Raw genomic sequence first — 21259 nt, 5'->3', positions numbered from 1 at the left:
TCTCTCCCCTCCTCCCCCGGGCCAGTAACTGTCACGAGGGAGTCTCACTCACCTTCATGTCTGGCTGGCCTGCATCAGTCCGGAGGAGGAGAAGACAGCGGCGGCTCACATTGCTTCTCTCCCCTGCGCTGTAGCTGCTATGTTCAGTGTCCGGCGCAGCGCTCTGTGATTGGGCATATGGGGGTCATGTGTGGAGGCGGGACTTCAGGAGCAATCACGGACAGGCCAGCTCTACGCCCCACGTGACCCCCATACGCCCAATCACAGGGCACCGGACACTGAACATGGCGTCTGGAGCCCGGGGACACCGGAAGATAAAATTAGGAGGAGGCAGCCAGTGACACATACTGGCGCCCCCCTAAATGTCACGCCCGGGGCCACGGCACCTCCCACGCTAGGAGCTCACTCACCTGCCAACTCCCGATGACTGGCCCGCCCACACACTCATCTCTGGGCCCTGACTGGCCTGTTCATCACACTAATTTCTTGGAGGGGGCAATTGCCCCGTTGCCCCCCCTGGATCCGCCCCTGGGGACCCTTAGGACCCTTTGGAGGAACCCTGGATGAGAAAGGCTGGACTAGGCAAAAATATATTTCTATCCCCCCTTGGTGGGAGAGGAGATGACTCCATCTATAAGGATATACAGTACATAGACACACAGCACAAGGCCGTGTTCACACTATGAGATGTTTCACAGGGTGCAATTCCTCTGAGCTCCACAAGATGGCGACCTCACTTCTACCCAGACAGACAGTCTCTATGGAAGAGAGGAAGTGATGTCAGGTATAAATAGGAAGTTCCGAGTGAGAGGTGAGTCGGGAGGAAATAGAGAGGAGACATTACTGGAAGTGGCAACAGAGGAGATGATAAGATTTTATTTTCTATTTACACCCAGTAACCCCCCCCGTCATGTCCGTCCTCTTCCTCCATAGTCACTGTGATGTCTTTTATCTCCAGCAGATGATAATACACACATATAGTGTGGAAATGTAGAATAACCCCTTCAGAGGCAGAACATTTCCCTTCATTTTGGTAATATGTTCCTCTAAACAAACAGCACTGACAATGATTAGACAATGACCATTCTGACCATACATGGCCTACAAAGGGCATTTATTACACTACACAGGCATAGTTGCCAACATTGTAAAAAAATTTTAGGGACACTTTTTTGGCTGTAGGCGGAGTCACATTATAATTAGGGGTGAGGCATGCGTTTGTAGGCGTGGCATGAGAAGATTTAAAACGGGCGTGGTTCATGCACAATAGTGGGCATGTATTAAATGGGCATGGCTCAAAGGAGTGTGGTTAGAGTCTGAGATGAATAAGAGATAGAGGGACAGCATCCCCAGATCCTACACCTAAATTAAAATTAATTAATTAAATCATTCAACTCAGCATAATGCAGAATCAGTGGGACCCCTGAGCGTGTCACCTGCCACGTCGCCTGCCACCAACAGAGTCCGTCCTTGCATCAGGTGTCCCCAGCAGAGTCCATGCTTGCATCAGGTGCCCCCAGCAGAGTCTGTCCTTACATCAGGTGCCCCCAGCAGAGTTCGTCCTTGCATCAGGTGCCTCCAGCAGAGTCCGTCCTTGCATCAGGTGCCCCCAGCAGAGTCCGTCCTTGCATCAGGTGCCCCCAGCAGAGTCCGTCCTTGCATTAGGTGCCCCCAGCAGAGTCCCTCCTTGCAGATACCCCTATGGGGTTAGTGGGGCCCAATACTCGGGATAAGGGGGCTGAGAACTTTAGGGCCCCTGAGGGGTAGTGAGGCTGAAGGACTCTGGGCTCTTGATAGGGTTGGTGGGCAGCAGGGCTCTGAGGGAAAAGGGGGCTGTAAGGGATTCTAGTGTAGAGATGGGGGTCTTATTTGTTGATCGTCCTCTCACCTGCACTTGCATTTCAGACCTCTTTGCAGAGTTTGTCCTTGCATTAGATGCCTCTAGCAGAGTCCGTCCTTGCATCAGGTGCCCCCAGCAGAGTCTGTCCTTGCATCAGGTGCCCCCAGCAGAGTCCGTCCTTGCATCAGGTGCCCCCAGCAGAGTCCGTGCTTGCATTAGGTGCCCCCAGCAGTGTCCCTCCTTGCATCAGGTGCCCCCAGCAGTGTCCCTCCTTGCGTCAGGTGCCCCCAGCAATGTCCCTCCTTGCGTCAGGTGCCCCCAGCAGTGTCCCTCCTTGCATCAGGTGCCCCCAGCAGAGTCCCTCTTTGGATCAGGTGCCCCCAGCAGAGTCCCTCCTTACATCAGTTGCCCCCAGCAGAGTCAGTCCTTACACCAATGTCCCCAGCAGAGTCCCTCCTTGGATCAGGTGCCCCCAGCAGAGTCCCTCCTTACATCAGTTGCCCCCAGCAGAGTCAGTTCTTACACCAATGTCCCCAGCCTCAGTCCTTACATCAGTGTCCCAGGCAGAGCCATAGTTATCTCCCCCTGTACATAGTTACCCCCCTCCCCTGTACATAGTTACCCCTCTCCCCCTAATTACCCCCCTGTACTTAGTTACCCCCTCCCCCTGTACATAGTTACCCCTCTCCCCCTAGTTACCCCCTTGTACATAGCTATCCCCTGTGAATAGTTGCCCCCCATACATAGTTACCCCCCTGTGCATAGTTACCCCCCCTGTGCATAGTTACCTCCCCTGTGCATAGTTACCTCCCCTGTGCATAGTTACCCCCCTGTGCATAGTTACCCCCTGTGCATAGTTACCCCCCCTGTGCATAGTTACCCCCTGTGCATAGTTACCCCCTGTGCATAGTTACCCCCCTGTGCATAGTTACCATCCCTGTACATAGTAACCCCCCCTGTACATAATAACCCCCCCTGTACATAGTTACTACCCTCCCCCTGTACATTACAGTTACATCGCTGCTGGCCTGGGCTTTACACTGAGAGGGACAAGAGCAGAGCAAACTCCACGAGTGGTGCTGTGTGTTCAGTGGAGAGGGGAGGGGCCGATCTGTGCAGCTAACCCCAGCTTCAGAATTGTGAAGAGAGAAGCCGATTCATTGGCTTGCACGGATTGAGCCCCCTCCCCTCTCCACTGAACACAAGGGGAATGATCTAGCGGCGGCACCGGCGTTCATTTTGTTGGAGCCAGCTGCTGCAGAGCCAAACATTCCAGATTTCCCTGGACAAAAAAGGCAAAATCCTGAATCAGGATGCCCCTGATCGGGACGAGGGTCCCAAAATCGGGATTGTCCCGGTAAAATTGGGACTGTTGGCAACTATGCACAAACATAGGGTTGCCACCTCATCCCTTTAAAACCCAAACACAACTGAATTACACAGGTTCTGTGGCTGGTTAAGGTGGTAATTAAACTCACTTGGTGCCTTATCTGCATTAAATTAGTCTCAGAACCTGTGTAACTCATATGTGTTCGGGTTTAAAGGGATGAGGTGGTAACCCTACACAGGGAGCAAATGGACAACCATTACACTATGCAGCCAACACAATGATGGAGTGCAGGGGTCAGGAGTATGGAGCATAGAGTCCCTTACATTGCTGATCAGGAGGAAGAAAACATTCCCCAGCCTGCCATGGAGAATATGTTCCATCACTGGTGTCCGAGGGAGGAAAATATTGAGGGTTCTGAGGGAAGTAGAGGAGCTGAGAGGCTGTGAAGGGTAAGGGATAGACTGATGAACTATAGATACCCCTATGGGGTTAGTAGGGCCCAACACTCGGGATAAGGGGGCTGAGAACTTTAGGGCCCCTGAGGGGTAGTGAGGCTGAAGGACTCTGGGCTCTTGATAGGGTTGGTGGGCAGCAGGGCTCTGAGGGAAAAGGGGGCTGTAAGACTCAAAGGGATTCTAGTGTAGAGAGGGGGCTCTTATTTGTTGATCGTCCTCTCACCTGCACTTGCATTTCAGACCTCCTTGCAAAACTCCTGCCAGGAAAGAAAGAGTCTTCACCTTCTTGCCATCTCACTGCTTAAATATAATTTTTCAAGATACCAAGTGGAATAAAGAAGAGCAGTCCTTTGCCCCTTGGTGGGCATTCGTTCTTAGAGGAGCTCTGAATGTGCATCATTATATAGAGCAGGAATCACTAGATAGCGGACTGAGTTACTGTTCCATCTGGACCACTGCGGTCCCATGATTTAGGAGCCAGTTCTTTCTCCCTGCCTTTGGTTGTAGGTCCCATTCATAATCAAAATCTAGCTCTAACCATGTAATGGCAATTCTGTAGATTTGATCATGTTCCAGGAGAACATCTGTGCTAAAAGTGTGAAGGTGGACCAGAGGTGCATGGGGCTGTGATGTGAAAAGGGGCTTGAGGTGCCGGAGACTGTGATGTGAAGGGGGGATAGAGATGTAGGGGGCTGTGAAGTGAATGGGGGCAAAGGTGCAGGGGGCTGTGATGTGAAGGAGTGCCAGAGGTGCAGGGAACTGTGATGTGAAGGGGGGCCAGGGTTGCAGGGGCTGTAATGCGAAGGGAATCACAGCTGAAAAAAAGGAGGGTGCTGTGATGTGGACCATCACTGGAATAAAAATTTTCAAATCGGACCTCTGTGAATTTTGATTCGGTATCCCTGATCTAGAGGGTCAGGGGTTGGTACTATGTGTTGGAGTGAGGCAGTCAAATACCTTCCCATGACACAGGGTCTGGCAGTGCCCAGTGCTGGAATTCAGAGCACCAGGAACTTAACCACAACTATGTACAATGTCCTGGATACTACAGTATACTTGACATCCAACAGAGGAAACCTCCCACCCCTTCTGACCTGCTACACACACTGGGCTGCCATTGGAGGGAAGAGAACAGACTCCTCCCCCACAGCTCTCTACTCCACCATCAACATCCTCCACTGAAATGACATGTGGGGACTGTGACAGACCCAATCGGGACAGGGGCTTTTGGAGGGGACTATGGGTTAGTTTTCTACCCACTGATTATGGCCCATGGAGGATAATCCAAGGATTTTGTCTGCTTCTCCTGGTCAGAGCATGGAGGAGAGCTTGGTCCTGAAATCCTTTGACTGGCTGGGAGTATTTACTGGGTTTATTCAGCCAGGAAGTCCCCGGAACAGTGGTGTGTCTATGGGAACATTATGTCGGACAGATTGTGTAGACGCACCTTCACCAGACAGGGATATGGAACTCTGCTTGAGCATATTTCTTATCTTGCCCTGGGTAGTCCTCGAGAGCTGCATACTGCAGCATTTGCCCATTTTGCCCCAGCTACTACCAACTTTATATTAACTTTTTATACTATTTCCGCCAAAGATGTGCCACTTGGTAGCCTAGATCCAAGCTGGATCTGGAGTGGGACATTTAAAAACGAGTGGTGTAATTTACTTTATGTTTTGAGGGCTGTTCTGGGTTCATGAAAATGTAGCAAACAATAAACAGTCCAAACTAAATGTGGGGCAGTAGTTTTCCAATATACATAAACCCTCCTATTACCCTCCTCATATCCACATGAGTCACATGACTGAGAAGATACTAAACCTCACCCTGGAGATCAACTACCTGCTGACCGGAGAGGTGAGGAGGATTCTGGGAGGTCACATGATATCACTCTTATCTCTGTTAATAAAACACAGACCTGACTGGAGAGGTGAGAAGAATTCTGGTAGAGTCACATGATATTACTGTTTTTTTTTTTTTTGCAGATGTTTCGTATTGTGAAGTCAGGCGATCATATGGCCATCACAGTGCCTCCATGTGACTCCTTAAAACCTGAGAGACACAACATGCAGAAGATTCTAGAAGTCACTAAGAAGATGATGGAGCTGCTGACAGGAGAGGTGAGCGGTGCTGGGAATTCTGGGACATTATCCAGTAACAGACAAGGGATGTGTCTGGATGGTGACTGTATCATTGTGTGTGTCAGGTTCCTATAAGGTGTCAGGATGTCACTGTCTATTTCTCCATGGAGGAGTGGGAGTATTTAGAAGGACACAAGGATCTCTACAAGGACGTCATGATGGACAATCAGCCGCCCCTCACATCACCGGGTAAGAGGAGACTTTATTGTAAAGGAGAGAGCAGTACGGAGGGTCCACCTAGATCCCCCATCATCTGATAAACACATAGAAACAATGTATTCAGTCAGTGTGTGTGTTTCCTACAGATGGATCCAGTAATGGGAACCCACCAGAGAGATGTCCCCGTCCTCTGTATTCCCGGGATTCCACACAGGAAGATCACACCATCCCTCACCATCATCAGGTAGATGAGGAACAATCACTGATAGTATCATTAGGATCTGTACATTATCTGCATTGTTACAATTGATGTCATTTTTATTATATATTCAGAGTGGAAACCTGAGAGATTCTAAAGTTGAGGATAAAGCAGAAGAAGAAGAGACGTATGTGAGGGATGATCAGCAGTCTATGGAGGAGTATGGAATAACAGGGACATTTACAGAGGAGGACACTCCTACAGAGATCAGCACAGGTGGGTCATTAACACTAAATACATTCCTCCACTCCACTTATCCTGAGGAACCTCAGACTGTGAGGGACAGTGTTGTCCTTCCAACATATAAAAGCTTTTCCTGTACTGAGTGCGGGAAGTGTTTCCATTCTACATCCAAACGTAATAGGCATGAAAGAACTCACATGGGGGAGAAGCTGTATTCCTGTCCTGAGTGCGGGAAATGTTTTCTGTTTAAATCCAGTCTTAATGAGCATGAAAGAACTCACACAGATGAAAAGCCACATTCCTGCTCGGAGTCCAATCTTTCTACATGTCAGAGATCTCACACAGGGGAGAAGAGATGCTTGAGAGGGGATATGATTTCAATATACAAATACCGTACTGGTGACCCCACAATAGGGATAAAACTTTTTTGCAGAAGAGAGTTTAACAAGACTCGTGGCCACTCATTAAAATTAGAAGAAAAGAGGTTTAACCTTAAACTACGTAGAGGGTTCTTTACTGTAAGAGCGGCAAGGATGTGCAATTCCCTTCCACAGGCAGTGGTCTTAGCGGGGAGCATTGATAGCTTCAAGAAACTATTAGATAAGCACCTGAATGACCGTAACATACAGGGATATATAATGTAATACTGACACATAATCACACACATAGGTTGGACTTGATGGACTTGTGTCTTTTTTTTAACCTCACCTACTATGTAACTATGTAACTTGTACACCTGTCCTGAGTGTGGAAAATGTTTTTCAGAGAAGTCAAATTTTTATAATCATCAGAGATTGCACAAAGAGGAAAAACCATATGCCTGTTCTGGGTGCAGGAAATGTTTTTCAATCAAGTCCTCCCATTCCAGACATCAGCGATTGCACACAGGTGAGAAGCTGTATTCCTGTCCTGATTGCGAGAAATGTTTTGTACAAAAATCAGGATTTGACATACATCAGAGATCTCACACAGGGGAAAAACCCTATTCTTGTCCTGAGTGCAGAAAATGTTTTTCAGTGAAGTCCAATTTTCACAGGCATCAGAGGTGTCACACGGGGGAGAAGCCATATTCCTGTGCTGAATGCGAAAAATGTTTTTCAGATAAGTCCAGTCTTTATATTCATCAGAGACAGCACATGGAAGAGAAGCCATATTTCTGTTCTGAATGCGGGAAATGTTTTGTACAAAAACCGAAGCTTGTCAAACATCAGAGGACTCACACGGGGGAAAAGCCGTACTCTTGTCCTGAGTGTGGGAAATGTTTTTCAGATAAGTCCAATCTTTATAATCATCAGAAACTGCACACAGGTGAGAAGCCATATTCCTGTTCTGAGTGTGGGAAATGTTTTACACAGATGTACATTCTTTCCAGACATCAGAGATCTCACACGGGGGAGAAGCCACTTTCCTGTCCTGAGTGAGGGAATTGTTCCTCACTGAAGTCCTGTCTTCCTGTACATCAGGGATTCCACACAACCCTCAAGGTGTATTAGTGCCTTGAGTGCGGGAAATGTCTTCTATATGAATGTTGCTGAACATCACAGCTCTCATGTGGGGAAGAAGCACACCCTGATATACACCTCAGATATACTCCATGGCTGATCTTCATCATGTAAGAAAACAGTTCATAAGGAGATCAGAGATCACCAAAGACATGGATGAAGTGTTGTACCGTGTTGTCCATTGATAGCAGTAGAAAAATAAAAATTGAGTCATTGCCTTTCATTGGAGTACATTTTGTGGTATAGAGGCTTAGAGGTCTGTTTAAAAAAAAACAAAAAAATTTGAACTAATGTCACACACATTTGCCCAGCCATGAGAAATATTAGACTTATTTTTTTCATACAGTGATTTTCCTATGATAATTGGCCCATGACCATAATGCCTTATCATGCTCTTTTTTCTGATGAAGGTATTTCAAGAAAAATACCTCATTATGACCACTAGATAGAGCTAATGATCATAGGAAATCACGGTGTTAATTCAATTATGGCCTGAATATATCACAGCTGGGGAAATGCTCATCACGTTCGTCCAACAAATTTTCTATAAATAGACACTTTGGTTGCCTTCATCAGGCATGGCATCATTCTGATGACAGATCATAGTCATGCACTTATGAGTTCAAAGATAATCTTAATATTCCCACTTTGCACTAAACGCAACCCCCCGTTGTATAGTGGTCAGGAACATGTCATATACTGTATTTGCGTGGGTTTCCTCCGGGTACACCGGTTTCCTCCCACACTCCAAAGACACGCTGGTAGGTTAACTGTCTCCTGTCTAAACTGGCCCTAGTATGTGTATGTAGGAATCTGATCTAGGGGCCTTAGATTGTAAGCTTCTTGAGGGCAGGGACTGATGTGAATGTACAATATACATGTAACTGTTGGTGCTATATAAATCCTGTATAATAATAATAATAAAGTGCTGTGTAAATTGACCACTATATAAATACCTGAAATAAAATATATAACCTAGGGTATAGAGTGCAGTGGTCAGGGTTATGTCACATACAGCCCAGCGTATATATTGTGCAGTGGTCAGGAACATGTCATATATAGCCCAAGAAACAGAGTGCAGTCGTCAGGAATATGTCATTTACAGCCCAGCATACAAAGTGTAGTGGTCAGGAGTTTTATCATATACAGCCCGGCATACAGAGTACACTGGTCAAGAACATGACATATACAGCCCTTGTAAAGAATACTGAATGCAGGTATCCAGCAGCAGCAGCAGGGATGACCAGATCGGTGGGCTACACGTAAGAAAGCTGGAATCAGACTGAGTATGATTAAGTAGAGTTTATTGAAGCACACAATACCCATCCAACACCCACACACCATAAACAAAGCAAGAGTGAAAAATAATTGTGACAGTGAAGCAAATACCCAATCCAACAACCTAACTATAATCTATGTACAAATGGAGGGAAGCTCACATAAACAGAAAATGGCCAGGACTGAGACTAGGAACAAGGGGAGAAAAGATGAGGTAGCAGGATGCAGGAAATCAGAAACGGTAAATGATACAGGATTAAGCAAGGAAAAGGCTTACAGGCAGAACACTGAGGCACTGATAAAAGCTAAGGGAGGTATTATATACCTTCCCAGCAGCCAGCTTTAGGTGGAAGACCCTTGCACTGGATAAGTCCAACAAAGAGAAGATGCATGCATCAGTGTCTGAAGACTTTCCTAAGGCCATAGTCCTTCAACGTGCAGGATACCCGAGTGACAGGGCCTGAAAACTGGCTGAGTTCCCTGTCGCTGGGGTCTGGAAACTGGCTGGGTGTGCCACTGATCGGATCCTTTAATACAGTGGTCATCAACCCTGTTCTCAGGGCCCGCTAACAGGCCAGGTTTTATGTATTACCTTGGGGAGATGCAGACTGGAATACTGCAATCACTGAGCAGCAAATGATATCACCTGTGATGTATTTCAGTTATCTTGCAAACCTGGCCTGTTAGTGGGCCCTGAGGACAGGGTTGATGACCACTGCTTTAATAGGTGCTACATCTCAATGCTGGGATCCCATTGGCCACGTGAAGGTTTAGCACTAGAGTCCTTAACCCATACAAGTACCCTGACACCAGGGTGTTCCATTGTAATTTGACATTTCCCGCCTTAGCTTCTACTCTGGTTGCTAGAAACTGCTTTGCATTTTAACGCCCACCCTGGTAATTCCGAAACACTGGTTACCCATCCCAGGTCCCTTAACACAACCGGAGTTATAGAGATTTTGCCTGAGCTAGGGAAAAGTTCAAATGGCACTCTGCCCTTCCCCAGAAGACCTCTAATACTGGAGCTGTTATAACAAGTGCAGTTGTCGAATTCGGAGTGAGTGTCTGGACCACCAGCCTTTGGCGCAATAGAATGTCTGCAAAAGGATCTTAGGCAAGGCAGGTGTAGGAATCTCAGACCAGATGGGTAACCCATGCCAGACATGCCACGAACATTGTCAGGGTTTTTCTGATATTAAATTATAAATAATATTAATCCTTAATGAGATATGCAGAATTAACTTACAATGAGCTTAGTATCACAAGTGTTACAAGTGAAAATGAAAGATCCTTGGAGAATTGTTTTCCAAAGACATACACTGAAACTGAGGGGAAGGTCTGATTGGATGGACCTTGTTGTCTGCTGGTATAGTCCAACTGCTTGTATTCTGAGACAGTGGAGATGGTACCTTCTAAATGAAAATTAAAGTTCCTAGGTTGAAATTTTTTGTCATACTAATTATTGTGTAGTTACGTCATATTAAATTAACTGTCTATGTCTTACGATAAATCAGACTTATATATAGGTGATTGTTAGCGACTTAATGGTGAATAAATGGTTATTTATTTTATTGTTATGGAGTGCATACTTTCACTAAGAATTTTATTGTGCTTAACAATCTCTACACTTACTTATTTTATGTTAATTTAATATAATGAAAAGCTGGAAGCCCTGTGGTATATCGGTTAATTAAATAATCAATATTAATGACTTGATTAATCGTGTAAACTTCTTGACAATGTGGAGACTCAGAAGTATCAGACCCAACAGCTTTCCAGAGCTTGACCTTAGTACCAGAGACTGGCTGGGCAGTGGGCATAGGGTCAGCAGAGGGAGGCAGGGCAGCAGACACAGGATAAGCAGAGACAAGCTGGGCAGCAAACACAGGATCGGCAGATGCAGGCTGGGCAGCAGACACGGGATCAGCAGAGACAAACTGGGCAGCAAACACAGGATCAGCAGAAGCAGGCTGGGCAGCAGACACGGGATCAGCAGAGGTAGGCTGGGCAGCAGACACAGGATAAGCAGAGGCAGGCTGGGCAGCAGACACGGAATCAGCAGAGGTAGGCTGGGCAGCAGACACGGGATCAGCAGAGACAAGCTGGGCAGCAGGCACAGGATCAGCAGAGTCAGGCTGTGCAGCAGATACAAATTCAGCAGAGGTAGGCTGGGCAGCAGACATGGGATCAGCAGAGGTAGGCTGGGCAGCAGACACGGGATCAGCAGAGGTAGGCTGGGCAGCAGACACAGGATCAGCAGAGGTAGGCTGGGCAGCAGACACAGGATCAGCAGAGGCAGGCTGGGCAGCAAACACAGGATCAGCAGAGGCAGGCTGGGCAGCAGACACGGAATCAGCAGAGGTAGGCTGGGCAGCAGACATGGGATCAGCAGAGGTAGGCTGGGCAGCAGACACAGGATCAGCAGAGGCAGGCTGGCAGCAGACATGGGATCAGCAGAGGCAGGCTGGGCAGCAGACATGGGATCAGCAGAGGCAGGCTGGGCAGCAGACACAGGATAAGCAGAGTCAGGCTGGGCAACAGACACAGGATCAGCAGAGGCAGGATGGGCATTAGACATGGGATTAGCAGAGGCAGACTGGGCATTAGGCACAGGATCAGCTGAGGCAGGGTGGGTAGCAGACACAGGATCAGCAGAGGCAGGCTGGGCATCAGACACAGGGTCAGCGGACACACAGACAGTAAACAGAGGATCAGTGAAGACATTGAATAGGATTAGTGGAGTCTGTAGACTCCAGGAGACATAGGATCAATTGAGTCAGACTGAATAGCAGGTAGAAGATCAGTAGAGTCAGACTGGACAGCAGGAGAGGTATCAGCAAAGTCAAGCTGGTGGCCGGAACATGGGCTTGGTGCACAGTGGCTTTAAGCAGTGGTGGAGAGCCCCACTTGGCTAAGTGAGTCGGTATGTCCCAAGGATGAATGGAACTTCTTAGGAAGGCCTGAGTACAGCCAGGGTACAGAGAGTCCCAAATATGAAAGGACCATAGTCAGAACTGAGGCAGAGTATGGAGCAGACTGACCCATAGTTGATGCAGTACCATTCTGAACTGAGGTAGCTGATACAGGGACAGGCATGACCTGACAGGAGTAATTAGTGTAGGTTAGACTGCAGCAGCAGGCATGAAAGCAGGCTGGACTGGAGCAGCAGGTATTGGCAGCAGGCTGGACTGGAGCAGAAGGCATGGAAGCAGGCTGGACTGGAGCAGGAGGCATGGAAGCAGGCTGGACTGAAGTAGCAGACATGGAAGCAGGCTGGACTGAAGTAGCAGACATGGAAGCAGGCTGGACTGAAGTAGCATACATGGTAGCAGGCTGGACTGGGGCAGCAGGTATTGGCAGCAGGCTGGACTTAAACAGAAGGCATGGAAGCAGGCTGGACTGGAGCAGCAGGCATGGAAGCAGGCTGGACTGGAGCAGCAGGAATGGAAGCAGGCTGGACTGAATTAGCAGACATGGAAGCAGGCTGGACTGGAGCAGCAAGCATAGAAGTGGGCTGGACTGAAGCAGCAATCACTGGAACAGGCTGAACTGGAGCAGCAGGCACTGGAACAGACTGGATTGAAACAGCTGGCACTGGATCAGGCTTGACTGAAGCAGCTGGCATGGAAGCAAACTGGTCTGAGGCAGCACGCATAGAGGCAGACTAGTCTAAGGCAGCAGGCATGGAGGCAGGAACTGGCACTGGATCAGGCTGAACAGTGGTTGTCAAAAACAAACACAAGAGGGCACCTCCATCTAGGTGTAGAGATTTATTAAAAAGAATAAAAGACAATAAAAATGCACTCCATTATTAAAAGTGGATCAAAACTTGTCATAAACTCATATAGACCACCATAGGATCACCGTGAGGCTGCAGAACTCAGCAGGCAAACAGCTTGCTGAATCAGAGTTCGGCCGAGAAACTGCTGGTGGAAGTACAACTTGCAGGGATCAGGCTGGAACATAGGCAGCTGGTGTAGCAATATGTCTAGGGCTCCAACCAGCACCTCTCTCTCAACTGGGTGATGATGACAGGAAGTGGAGAGAGAGCGTCTACATGTTTCAAGGTGGCTTTTTTCACTGGGCAGCAAAATCTGGCGGCAAAAATCTTTCTCCTCTATTGCCAATAACACACAATAGATCTCCTCCTCTGGATGCATCTTACATAAAAAGCCAGCAAATGCTGAGATCAGACACTCCCCAGTTCCCGAGTGCAGCCGATGTGGTTGTTAGTGGCCTCCGTGTTATGTAAGGCATGTTGAATATCCAGAGACAGCAGGGATGACCAGATCAGTGGGCTAGGCCTAAGGAAGCTGGAATCAGATTATGAGTAAAATAAAGTTTATTAACCACTTGCAGCTGATATACTGTGGATTTTTTTAAACTGGCGCTGTTGGCTGCCGAGTAAACCGGAAGGGAGGTCACAACAGGTTACTACATCGGAGATCCCATCAAAGCTGATTCTGGCTATGTTCAGGTCTCCAGCCAACCGACCCATCCGGCGAGCCGTGGAAGGCGGTGGGAGGGGGGGCGTCCCCTCCTACTGCTTGCAATAACAGATGAGTGGCTGCTTAGCTGTATCAGTTGTTTCTTCAAGAAAGCCAACCGCCGGCTCTAAAAAACGGTATTAGGGTGATGCCTGCAGCTACAGGCATCACTCTGGTACAACCACTTGAGCAAAATGATGTACAGGTACGTGATTTTTGGGCAAGTGGCTTCCAAATTCCTATAAGCCCCCCACATGCAAATTCCCACAAACAGGGGGCAAGAGTTGAGGGCATGTGCCCTGGTATTGTCCAGAGGGGGTGGAGGGGTGGTGCATGCTAGTTAGGGGTGTGGAATTTAATCGCTGCATCGATGCATCGCGATTCGGGGGTCCCCGATGCGGCATCGATGCAAGCACCCCTAAACATCGATGTCGGGTGTGACGTCATCCCGACTTGCCCCGCCCCTCCCGGAAGTGTACCCCAAGCGTTTTTTGTCAAAATGGCTTTTGCTATTAAATTCAATAGTAATCCATTCAGTGGTGATCGCTGTATGTGTTTTTTTTTTAAATATATGTAGCTTCATACCTCGTTTTTAGTTGTGTATATAACTGTATATCCGGCGTACATGTGACTGCTCGGTCCGGCCCGCCCCTCTCCTCTCTGTCCCTCCTGACCGCAGCCCCGCCCGCCTCTCTTCTGATCTGATAGCTACAGTTGGTGGGCGGGGCTGAGAACTCCCACTGACATCAGGAGAATCACAGAGACATGAGACAGAGGAGAGAGATGCGGACCGGACTGAGCAGTCACATGACCGGCTTATACAGTTTTACACACAGACTAAAAAAACGAGGTATGATGCATATATTTAAAAAAAAAAACACACACAGCGATCACCACTTAATGGATTACAATTGTATTTATTAACAAAAGCCATTTTGACAAAGACACAGTTATTTATATTTACACAGACAAAAATAAGATATGCAGCTGCATAAATTTTAAAATGCAGATACAGCATGGATTTTAACTGCATTTTTTTTTACCACACAGGTATTTTATCAGCTGTATGTAGAGTACAAGTGTGTTTGTATTCTACTTACACTGTCTCCTACATGTGCTGTGTGACATTATTTCTCTGCCCCCCTCCCAGTTTGCACATTCCACTGTGTTAACTCCTAGTGTGCTGGAAGGTGCAAACAGGGGAGCCCAGAGAAATGTCACAGAGACAGTAGAGGAACTTCACGGGGCTGTTTGTCAGTTGTGGATTGTAATCCCTCCTGACCTTCCAGCAGCCGTGTGTGTGAATTCCTGTACCTTGTTGTGCACCAGATTAGTGCACTACGTAAAGTGGAGTTCCACCCGTTTTTTTAGTTTATTAAAAGTCAGCAGCTACAAAAAGTGTAGCTGCTGACTTTTAATAATCAGACATTCACCTGTCCCACGGTCCATCGATGCGGCCGCACGGAGCCTCGCTCCTCTCCCTCTCCTCGGCGCCGTCATATCTACTGTGGGCAGTGACACCCGCCTGTGACAGCTTATGGCTTCACAGCCGGGCGCAGACTGCACAAGCCGCACTGCGCTCTGCCATTGGCCAGCCCATCTTCTGGGACCCAGAAGATCGCTGGCAGGGAGGGGCCACCTAGTAAATTTATTGTTTATTAAAAGTCAGCAGCTACAAAAAAAGTGTATCTTCTGACTTTTAATAAAAAGACACTCACCTGTCCCACAATCCAGCGACGTGGCCACCCAAACCCTCCATTCTCTCCCCTGCCTGTCCACGGCGCTGGCAATACTACTGTGGGCATCCGGCTGTGACAGCTTGCAGCTTCACAGCCAGGTGCGCATGTCGCACTGCACTGTCCTGCACAGCCGGGCAATCTTCTGGGAACTGTGATGTGTCCCAGAAGATTGCAGGGAAGAAGGGCCGCCTAGGCAGCCCAAGCGGAAGTGGGAGCTCGTCGGTAATCGTGATGCATCGTGATACATCGCGGAATCGAATTGAATCGTTGACCAGATAATCGTAATCGAATCGAATCGTGAGACCAGTGAAGATGCGCAGCCCTAATGCTAGTCCTCCTATTTTTCTGGCTACCCAGGCTGAAGATTGAATTAGGAAACAAATTGCTCACAGACCCATCCAGAGTTCCATCACAATACATAACAGACCCATAGGGGACCTATGGTGTTTATGTGCCATTTTTTCTTTTAACTGGTTGCCGCCCGCTCACTGTCAAATATGATGACGTCCCAGAACAGCCGCCCTCGCGTGCCCGTGGGGGCACGCAGCGCAGTGATCGCGGCCGCGCCATGTTGCTAGGACACGGCGCGACCCCGATCTATGTAGAGAGAGAGTATCCAGGTGATTCAGATCAGAGTAAAAGGCATCTCCTTCAGTCTAGAAGTCCAGGTGCTGCCAATGCTGTAGCAGTTAGACATCAAAGTGGAACAAAGCTTATGCGTTTGAGTTATGACTAAGCACTCTGTGTAGTGTGAAACGCGTAAGCTTTGTTCCACTTTGCTGTGACCTGTATTTTGGATGACACTTCATTGAATAAAGGCAAATATTTTTGGAGTGCGGCTGTCCAGGATTTCTTTGATGTCTAACTGCGACCCCGATCTATGTAAAGAGCCGTGCCCGCGGCTCTTTAACCATGTAATCGGCTGTGTCCAATCACAGCCGGTCACATGTAAACACGGAGATGGCGGTAATCGGCTCTCCTCGCCTCACACTGACAGAGCGTGAGGCGAGGAGAGCTGATCAGCAGCATCTCCTCACAGGGGGACATCTAGGGATGCAATCAGGGCACTGATCATCTGTGCCCTGATTACAATAAATATAGTGTAACAATACAGTGCCCACCAATGCAGTGCCCACAAGTACCATAAATCAGTGCCCATTAGCCATGCCAGTCAGTGCTGGCAATCAGTGCCACCTATCAGTGCTGCCCATCAATGCCCATCACTGCTGCCCATCGGTGTCGTCCATCAGTGCCACCCATCAATGCCCATCAGTGCCCATCTGTACCGCCTATCCATGCCACCTATCCGTGCTGCCTATCCATGCCCACCAGTGCTGCCTATCATTGCCCGCCACTGCAACCTATCGGTGCCCACCAGTGCCGCCTATTAGTGCCCATTGGTGCCACCTAACAGTGCCCATCAGTGCCACAGATCAGTTCCACCCATCAGTGCCCATCTGTACCGCCTATCCGTGCCGCCTATCTGTGCCCACCAGTGCCGCCTATCAGTGCCCGCCACTGCAGCCTATCGATGCCCACCAGTGCCGCCTATTAGTGCCCATCGGTGCCACCTAACAGTGCCCATCAGTGCCACAGATCAGTTCCACCTATCAGTGCCCATAAGTGTGACATATTAGTGCCTCCTCATCAGTGCCACCTCATCAGTGCCCATAAGTGCCAGCTCATCAATGCCCACCAATTCAGCCTATCAGTGCCCATCGGTGCCACCTCATCAGCGCACATCAGCGAAGGCGAAAAATTACTTAGTTACAAAATTTACTAACAGAAAAAAAGTTTAAAAAAAATATTTTTTCCAAAATTTTTAGTCCTTTTTTGTTTTGTAAAAAATAAAAAACCCAGCAGTGATTAAATACCACCAAAAGAAAGCTCTATTTGTGTGAAGAAAATGATAAAAAATTTGTTTGGGTACAGTGTAGCATGACCGCGCAATTGTCATTCAAAGTGCGACAGCGCTGAAAGCTGAAAAATGGGCTGGGCAGGAAGGGGGTGTAAGTGCCTGGTAGGCAAGTGGTTAAAAAGAAGTTGACAGGGAAATTTAATTTGCTGGCAATTTAAAACTCTTTTTTTCCATGTCAGTGCTAAAAAAGGGGTGGGCATGTACGCTCCAATGGATGGGCACCAGGAAAGGAAAATTATGGTAAGTATATGAAACAATTTTCCTGCTTTTATCAGAAATCCGGCCTTTTATCCGGCATGGATCTACCCAAATTCTTTTAAAGCTTGGACAACATCAGGCATTCAGACACTAAATGACTTCATAGCATCTAAATCATTCCTTTCATTCCCATCGCTTAGAGAAAAATATGATCTACCAAACTCTGAGATATTTAGATATCTCCAAATCAAAAATTTCTATACACCATTCCTAAAGGGGGATATACCATTATCCCAATTATCCATTTTTGAATCAATCTGTACAAAAGATCCATTTGCTAAAGGTACAATTTCATCACTGTATAATCAATTATATGGAGTAGCAAATCTTAATAGACCCTCTTACGTTCAGAGGTGGGAGGAGGACCTGGGACGAACTTTAGAAGACACGGACTGGTCTAACATATGGCTCACATCTAAGTCATCTTCACCCAACATCTTAGCACTGGAGACAAATTATAAAGTCCTAACTCGCTGGTACCTTGTACCCGCTAGAGTGGCAAAATATTCACCTAATACCTCAGCTCTTTGTTTTCGAGGATGCCCAGAAATAGGCACATATTTACACATATGGTGGACGTGCCCAGTAATCCAAACCTTCTGGAAGGAAGTCTTCGTGATTGCATCTAAAATATTTAAAAAAATAATACAACCAGATCCATATTTAACTTTACTTAATCTAAAACCGGAATGGTTAACACTCTCTCAATTCAAACTTATGATCCAACTAATAACGGCTGCAAAACAAACAGTGGCCAAGGCATGGAAATCTCCTACATTGGTACTAGCAGAAACAATTCACAGAATGAATAATACAATGTCCCATGCTAAGATGGTAGCCATCGATCAAAATCAAATTCCAAAATTTGAAAAACTTTGGCATCCTTGGATAAAACAACAGTTCCTGTCAAACTTCAATAACTCTGTCCTGTTGCCATGGTAACAGATTAAATGACTTACAGTGACACCCATTCTAAGGCTTCAAAGAGAACTAAAAAGAATAATAAACTGACGAGCGGGACAACCTTGTGGACCATACCTCTACCTTTCAACCCTTTTTCTTCTTTCTCTTTCCTTTTCTCCACCTTACGATTAAAGCTCATTATCAGAATTTATTTGACCTATATACACTCTACTTGTAAACAATATGTATAGTAGGTATAAATCATTTAAATACCTACAAAAGTAACTAAGGAAATTATATATATCTTTAATTTAGGTTTACGTGAACCCAATGTTTAATATTTGAAATTTCATGATATTTACCTATATAAACCCTACTGTAAAACAATGAGCTTACTTTATAGATCCTTGTAAACTTACTTTATGTATCTTTATAACATTGTATACTCAATAAACTTCTTTTGACAAGGAAACAATTTTCCTGGTGCCCACATGGCAGTGTACCTGTCATAAATAGTTACCTGAAAGGCTGGATGGATAATGCTTGACAAATTAATTTTAATATTAAGACGCGACAGAGGCTTGAACGGCTCTTCTACCAAAGTCCACCCAGTGGCATAGCGTGGGTTGTCAGCACCCAGGGCAAAGCAAGTGATTTGCTCCCCCTAACTTTTGGACTTTTAGATACCCCAAACCCTGATCACACCCCATGATACCCCCCCCACTCTGATCAACCCCACAGATATTCACACACTGATCACAACCACCAGATACCCCCCCAGATTGCCCTCCACTCTGATCACCCCTCCCATATACCCCCACTCTGATCACACCCCCCCAGATGCCCCCGCTCTGATCATACCCCCAGATAGCCCCACCCTTCAGATACCCCCACTCTGATCACACCCCCAGATATCCCCTCACTCTCATTACACCCCCCAGATAACCCCACCCTGATCATACACCCCAGGTACCGCCATCCTGAACATCCCCAGATACCCCCCACTCTGATTACACCCCCCAGATACCCCCACCCTGATCACACCCCCAGATACCCCATAACCTGATAACACCCCCAGATACCCTCACTCTAATCACACCCCCTAGATACCCCCCACTTTGATCACCCTCCCAGATACCCCCACCCTGATTACACCCCCCAGACACCCATGCCCTGTTTGCACAGCCCAGATACCCCCCTAATTACACAGCCCAGATACCCCCACCCCGATCACACATCCCAGAGGCCCCCACTCTGATCACACACCCCCAGATACCCCCCACTGATCACACCCCGAGATACCCTCACTCTGATCACACCCCCAGATACCCCCACCCTGATCTCACTCTCCAGATACCCTCACTATGATCACACACCCCTAGATACCCCCACCATGATCACACTCCCAGATACTCCCCGCACTGTGATCACACCCCCAAGATCCCCCCAGATACCTCCATTCTGATCACACCCCCAGAACCCCCACCAGATCCTCCACTCTGATCACACCCCAAGATCCCTCCTCCCCTCCACTCTGTTCACACCTCCAGATCCCCCATCCCTCTGCTCTGATCACACCTCCACATCCCCCCCAGATCCCTCTACTCTGATCACACCTCCAGATTCCCCACCAGATCCTTCCACTCTGATAACACCTTCAGATCCCTCCTCTCGTATCACACCTCCAGATCACCCACCAGATACCTCCACCCTGATCCCACACCTAGGATACCCCCACCCTTATTACGCAGCCCAGATACCCCCACCCTGATTGCACACCCTAAATACCCCCACCCTGATCACACCACCCAGATAACCCCACCCTGATCACACACCCCAGATACCCTCACCCTGATCACACTCCCCTGATACCCCCCACTGATCACACCTCTAGATACCCTCACTCTGATCACACCTCCAGATACCCCCACCCCCACACTCCCCAGATACCCTCACTATGATTACACAAACCCAGATACCCCCACTCTGATAACACCTCCAGATCCCCCCAGATCTGATCACACCTCCAAATCCCCCACCAGATCCTTCCACTCTGATAACACCTCCAGATCCCTCCTTGCTGATCACACCTCCAGATCACCCACCAGATCCCCCCACTCTGATCACACCCCCAGATACCCCCCCCCCTCACTGATCACACCCCTAGATACCCTGACTCTGATCACACCCCTATATACCCCCTTACTGTGATCACACTCTCCAGATACCCTCATTATGATCACACACCCTCAAATACCCGCACCATGATCACACCCCCAGATACTCCCCCCACTGTGATCGCACCCCCAAGATCCCCCCTCAGATTCCTCCATTCTGATCACACCTCCAGATCCCCCACAAGATCGCTCCACTCTGATAACAGCTCCAGATCCCTCCTCTCTTATCACACCTCCATATCACCCACCATATCCCTCCACCCTGATCACACACCCCAGATACCCCCACCCTGATTACGCAGCCCAGAGACCTCCACCCTGATCACACACTCCAGTTACCCCCACCCTGATCACACACTCAGATGCCCCCACTCTGATCACACCCCCCACTGAACACACTTTTAGATACCCTAACTCTGATCACACCCTCAGATACCTCCCCACTCTGATCACCCCCCCCAGATACCTCTACCCTGATCACACTCTCCAGATACCCTCACTATGATTACACACACCCAGATATTCCCACTCTGATCACACCTCCATATCCCTCCACTCTGATCACACCTTCAGATCCTTCCACTCTGATGACACCTCTAGATCCCACCTTGCTGATCACACCTCCAGATT

General features: G+C 47.9%; 2 protein-coding genes across 2 annotated transcripts in view; both read left to right on the top strand.

The window, feature by feature from the left end:
• Positions 1 to 21259, top strand: part of LOC141121614 (uncharacterized) — a 257821-nt gene that overhangs the window by 53114 nt on the left and 183448 nt on the right. The gene's annotated exons all lie outside the window — the stretch shown is intronic.
• Positions 3276 to 10821, top strand: LOC141121608 (gastrula zinc finger protein XlCGF66.1-like). The gene is made up of 6 exons (XM_073611261.1): positions 3276 to 5482; positions 5611 to 5745; positions 5832 to 5955; positions 6072 to 6169; positions 6259 to 6400; positions 7133 to 10821. Exons 1-6 carry the CDS (start codon positions 5417 to 5419, stop codon positions 7786 to 7788), a joined length of 1221 nt encoding a protein of 406 aa, XP_073467362.1. The 5' UTR covers positions 3276 to 5416; the 3' UTR covers positions 7789 to 10821.

Source organism: Aquarana catesbeiana, unplaced genomic scaffold, assembly GCF_042186555.1.
Source record: "Aquarana catesbeiana isolate 2022-GZ unplaced genomic scaffold, ASM4218655v1 unanchor226, whole genome shotgun sequence".
Taxonomy (NCBI): Eukaryota; Metazoa; Chordata; class Amphibia; order Anura; family Ranidae; genus Aquarana; species Aquarana catesbeiana.
Note: the sequence above shows the minus strand (reverse complement) of the source record. Positions and strands in the feature narration are given on the sequence as shown.

Coding starts and splice junctions, on each gene's coding strand:
- LOC141121608 (XM_073611261.1), top strand. CDS start 5,417: ATGAGTCACATGACTGAGAAGATACTAAACCTCACCCTGGAGATCAAC. Junction 6,170..6,258: donor CCATCCCTCACCATCATCAG/GTAGATGAGGAA, acceptor TTATATATTCAG/AGTGGAAACCTGAGAGATTC. Junction 6,401..7,132: donor TCCTACAGAGATCAGCACAG/GTGGGTCATTAA, acceptor AATGTTTTTCAG/AGAAGTCAAATTTTTATAAT.